General features: G+C 42.4%; 1 protein-coding gene across 1 annotated transcript; it reads left to right on the top strand.

Moving 5' to 3' along the window:
* The first annotated feature begins 3,342 nt into the window (after nucleotides 1–3,342).
* On the top strand, nucleotides 3,343–5,578 carry LOC105994252 (vomeronasal type-1 receptor 1-like). The gene is given in 3 exon segments (XM_013027665.1): nucleotides 3,343–3,408; nucleotides 4,752–5,024; nucleotides 5,150–5,578. Coding segments are annotated over 3 exon segments (768 nt in total).
* Nucleotides 5,579–5,927: the final 349 nt, after the last annotated feature.

Raw genomic sequence — 5,927 nt, 5'->3', positions numbered from 1 at the left:
CTAGAGGGAGGGGCAGCCACTGGCTCTGGTTACCCAGTGGGGAAAGCCACTCCAATGGCTGGTGCCTGAGCTGGGTGACTTTTCCCTGGATGGAGCTGAGTCTGGCAGGTCACTTCGCCATTAAGTTCTTGTGACCTGCTAAATGATTGAGTCGGTATCTTTTTTTGTTGTTTGTTTTTTGCTGCTATGAAGCTTGAACTAGGTAGGTGCCCCTGAGCTTCTTTCCCCCAAGGTAAGCACTCTGAGCTATAGCACTACTTCCTTTCTTCATACTACTTTATTGGAGATAAGCATCTCACATGCATTCCTGCCAGAGCTGGCTTTAAACTGTGATCCTCACATCCCATCCTCCTGAGTAGCTGGGGTTTCAGGCCTGTCCCACCAGTAACTGGGTTTCTTCAGTCACTTTTGATGAGTACTGTTTTTAGAAATTGATCCCTTTTCATCTAGTTTACATAATTTGTATGTAATTGTTAGAATTCATTCTCTCTCTCTCTGAATATTTATTTCTCTCTTTCTCATTCTCTTTATGTAGATACAAGCATTTGAATTCAGGGCTTTGTGCTTGCTAAAATCGCTTACTCTCCTTGTGCTCTACCACTTGAGCCTTGGCTACAGTGAGGATTTTTGGTTTGTTTTAATATTTGTGACAGTCCTGGAGTTTGAACTCAGGGCTGGATGCCGTTCCAATCTTTTGTGCTCAAGGCTAGGTCTCTGCCATTTGATCTCAATCTTCACTTCCTATCTTTTTGGCAATAAATCAGACATCAGAATCTCACAGGGTTTTCTACTTGGGATGGCCTTAAACAACAATCTTAGGACCCGAGCCTCCTGAGTAGCTAAGAATACAGACATGAGCTGCCATTGCTCAGATTGGTGTTGATTTTGGCGATGGAGTCTCATGGACTTATACTTGTTCTGATTGTAACTTGTGATCTTCCTAATCTCAACCTTCTGAAGAGCTAGGATCATAGGCATGAGCCACCTTTCCTGACTCTGGTTTGCATTTCCACAGGTCAGGATTCATGTCTACACTACCATTTCTGGTTCAGTAATATGAATCTCCTGTTTTTTTTTTTTTGTTGTTTCACAAAGTAAAACATTTTTTTCCATTTCTTCTGTCTTTTCAAGCATCCAACATCATCATCCTGTCCATCCTCATTGATAGAAGGGTGTGCCGGAACTAAACCTTTTGTGTAATACTCTTTCTTTTATAGATAGATTTGTAAATCTTACCCAGCAAGACCTGAGAAAGGGTTGGGGGTTATGTTCTTTCATACTAATGGAGCAGATCTATTATAAAGAGCCTCCAGTCAACTTTGATTAAAATAACTTAGTTGGGCATAGTCCTAAGAGCCCAAAGCTGCTCTGTCACTGAGAAATCAACGATTTGATTTCATGTACATCAAACCAATGGGGAATGAAGTAAGGATGCTAGGTTGAATGGGTGCCATGTTGGCCATGGTGTGGAATGGGAATTTGTTTTAGCTGGGGCCATTTTGTGCACATGGAGTAAGAAGGTTCAGTCCCACCTTTCTGGTGATGGGCATGCCTGAATTCCTAGTGGCAGGGACAGTGACTTGAACAATAGATTCCTGGACCCATGAAGTCCTATTCCTTGAACTTAGGAGACTCTCAAGTTTCCATGACCCTCCCATTGTGCCTTCCCCTATTTAGGCCCTGATCAGACCAGGCACCATAACACTGTGACTCATGTGGTGTGCCTCCTGTGTCTCCTGGCTTTTTGCTCTCCTGCAGTTGCCATGATGTTCCATTTCAAGTCTCCATTGGGTAGATCTGGTTTGTTGGTATTGTTGTTTTCTGCTCTTTCTTTCCTCTCATGCTCTCCTGTTCAGTTTTCTGACAGTGTTAAGTATATTCGAGGTGTTGCAGGTCTTTGTGACAGGAGTCCACCTGCAGTCTCTGGCTCACCAATACTTACTTGACCTCTCAAAATGTGGCTTCTCTATTTATTGAGACTGAGATATATTACCACATGCTGATCAATGTAATGAGTGGAAATAACTAAGCATGAAATAAAGTTTAATATTTGTCAAAAACAAAGTGTTAGTAATTGTTTTTTCAATATGGGTACCTGAAAACAATAACTTCATATATATTTAGATCCAGCATCCTGAGGTTAAGAATGGTATAGAAATATCTGTCACATGAAATAGAGGTATTTCAGAGATCTGAGGACATCCACCATGGTTGCATGGATCAGGACACACAGTGGCAGGTCAAGTAGTAAACCTGTGTCACTGCTGGTTCCTAAGAGTAACATGGGACCAGCCAGAATTCCATTTTTGTCCTAAAAGTGTGACAGACTCTATATGAGGCCTAAACTCATGCACAATATCATAAGGTTTACTTAGAGATGATTCAGTTGATATTCAACCAAGACATGATGTGCATTTGACAATATTTTCACAAGTTTTCATATTATCAAATTACTAGAAATGGTTCCTACAATTCATATGATTTTACTATGTTGATGCAAATGTAGGTATAAAACTCTGTATGTGTTTCTGCAAGAGAGACACAGAGAGAGAGAGAGAGAGACAGACAGACAGACAGACAGACACATACTGAGAGAGAGAGACAGAGAGGATAAGAATCTTTGGGACTTTTTTGCCTGGGCTGGCTTTGTACCATTATCCTCATATCTCAGCCTCCTGAGTAGCCAAGATTACAGGCATTATGTGCCAGCACCCAGCTTTTTGTTTTAACCTTAATGATTTGCTAAGGAAAGAAATTACATAGTGGAGATAAAAGAAAAATACACTTTGCCAGGTGCTGGTGGCTCACGACTATAATCCTAGCTACTCAGGAGGCTGAGATCTGATGATTGAGGTTCAAAGCCAGTCTGAGCAGGAAACTTCGTGAGACTTTTATCTCCAATAAACTAGTAGAAAACCGGGAGTGGCATTGTGGCACAAGTGGTAGAATCCTCGCCTTGAGCTTAAGAGCTGAGGGATAGGGCCCAAGCCCAGAGTTCAAGCCACATGATTGACAAAAAAAAATACATTTCAAATTCACCAAAACCATTTGCTCAGTTTCACACTCTAATATAATGGTATTCCTTTCCCTCTATTCACTTCTAATGAGATCGTCTTCAAAAGTTCCCCCCAATTCCCTGGACTTCCCTAACCATGGGTCACATCTGTTGGAAATGGTCATGGAAGTTCAGTGCTGCTCATCAGTATCCAAAATTCATCAGTGTTTGTCACAGGAAAGCTCTGTTCCCCATGCACACGGTGTCACCGCACTTGCTGGTGACACGATGAACATGCCCACTAGGAGATGAGATCACACAGTCCTGAGCCTTTATCTTGGGGATCCATGGCTGAGCACACATGCTGTGACCACTGCCTCTGTTTCTCTGTCTTGACAGCCAATTCCTACTGGGTAAGCAGCTATTCTTCTCAGGCAAGTGACAGTAGTCAATGAAACTCATCAAGAAAATGCAGAAGTAACTTCTCTGTAAAATGTGTGTTCTGTGTGCGGTCAGAATGAGGCACATTCTTGTATTTTAGGAGAAATGTTTTATGAGAGTCACAGGTCTGTCTCCTGCCTCAGTTAACAGTTTTGGTCCAGCTCCACATCCCTTCGCATCCTGGAGACCACACAGCTTTGTGTGTTCAGGGGTACACCATTCTCTGGTGAATGATTTAACACACTTCCATACATATTTTTTAATTTTTTCCAGTCCTGGAACTTGAACTCAGGGCCTAGGCACTATTCCTGAGCTCTTCTTTTGACCAAGGTTAGTGCTCTACCACTTCAGCCACAGTGCCACTTGTGGCCTTTTTACAGTAGTGTATTGTAGATAAGAGTCTCAGAGATATTTTCAGGCCAAGCTGGCCTCTAACTGCATTCTCAGCCCTCAGCCTCCAAGTGGCTAGGATTACAGGCAACTGCCTTCAGCACCTGGATTCTTTGGATTTCTAATTATTTGAAATTGCTAGAGTCAATTCAAATATACTTGTTTGCTGACACACTAATGAAGTGTTTCTTTTATATACTGAAGTTTGTGCACTACTTGTGTTTCCTTCTCAGTCTAACATTTGTCTCTGCTGCTAATTGATGATGGTGTAAATGCATTAAGACATTGTGCTTTTCACAACCAAGTGTTGCTTTACAAAATTTTAACTGTTTTCCTCTGCTTTATCATAAGAAATAATGTTGCTTGTTCGGCTCAGGACTCCAGCTATTCAGGAGGATGAATTTTGAGGATCCAGGTTCAAAGCCACCCCAGCAGAAAAGTCCATGAGGCTATTATTGCCAATTCATCACCAATAAATTGGCTGTGTTTTAATGTGGAAGAGAATTAGCTTTGAGCAAAACAAGCTCAGGAACAGCACTGAGGCCCTGCTACTGACAAAATAGGAAAAGATAAAAGAAAGAATGTTCCTTATAAAGAAAATGTTGGTTGATGTCTCGCCATTCTGTGAAGTATTTGTGTGTATCACTAAGCATGCTATTAATTAAAATAATATTTCCTGGTATTCTTTTTTCCCATTGGTTATGGGGCTTAAAATCAAGTCCTAGGCGTGAACCACAGAGCCTAATGGCAACATTTCTGCCTGGACTGGCTTCAAACTGTGATCCTCATGCATCTGGCTTGGCGAACATTTTCATATTTGTGTAGCTTTCATGTTATTTTTTGTGTCAAAATAAAATTTCTTATTTCCTAGATATGGAAGAGATGATGGAAAAACTTGCAGGTGGGGATTTCCTTCCTTTCTCAGACTACATTAAGGGTTCTGGAGAACCCCTGTCTCCTTTGTTTTTACAACTACACCTTCCTCACTAGACAGAAGGTGAGGCCCACAGACTTGGTCCTCAGCCATCTGGACTTTGGCAACAATTTGGTTGTTTTATCCACTGGGATCCCTCACATAAGAGCAGGTTTGGGATGGGTGTACTTCCGGGATGATGCCGGATGTAAAGTTGTTTTGTATTTCCGTAGAGTAGCCAGAGGGGCTTCTCTTAACACCACCTGCCTTCTGAGTGGCTTCCAGGTCTCAAAGCTTTGCACTAGAAATGCTTTGTGGAAGATCACTACTAGATTCCCCAAGTGCTTTTGATTCTATGGTTCCCTTTTCTGGATCCTGCATCTCCTGGTAAATGTTTCTGTGCCTCTGAGAGTGATTGGCCCATGACAAACAAAATCTCACTGTGTGCATGTTTTATAGACACTGTGCCACAGCAGAAGCCCCCCCAAAACCTTCTTCCATTCTCTTGCATTTATTTTATGCACTTGGTTTTCATGAGGTGGGCCAGTGGCTCCATGGTCCTTGTCCTGCACAGACACAAGCAGAGGGTCAGGCATATTCACAGCTGCATTCTCTCCTGAAGACCTGACCACGCGACTAGGGCCACACGTACCATCCTGATCCTGGTGAGCATGTTCCACTCCTTCTACTGCCTCTCCATCATTTTAAGTCTTTTCACCAGACCTGTGGCTGGTGGTCACGTTTGTGTTCCTGGGTGTATGTTTCTCAGTCCTGAGCCCCTTGTGCACATCAGCAGTGACAATCGTGTTAGTCAGGTATTTCATTCCTGCACTGAATAAAAGATTTTCATGATTCACTTAAACTAAGCCATTACATTCCATTTCCAGTTAGTTCCTAATATTGTTTTTGCAGTAGTGGTATTTACACACTACACCCTGCACTGTTAGGGTCTGGGCTCTCCTACAAGAGACCTACTCTCATCCTTTTTCACTCTGGTTATTTATTTGTTTATTCTTGGATATTAGGCCTGAATGCTGGAACTGGGCACTGTCCCTCAGGTCTTTAGCTCAAGACTAGTGATCTACCACTTCAGCCACAGCACCACTTCCCCCTTTTTCTATTAATGTGGTGTTTAATAATGCAACCCAAGACCTCATGCATGCCAGGCAAGCACTCTACCACTGACCC

This window comes from Dipodomys ordii, unplaced genomic scaffold (assembly GCF_000151885.1).
Source record: "Dipodomys ordii isolate 6190 unplaced genomic scaffold, Dord_2.0 Scaffold105, whole genome shotgun sequence".
Taxonomy (NCBI): Eukaryota; Metazoa; Chordata; class Mammalia; order Rodentia; family Heteromyidae; genus Dipodomys; species Dipodomys ordii.
The sequence above is the reverse complement of the archived record's forward strand: the minus strand, read 5'-3'. Positions and strand labels throughout refer to the sequence as shown.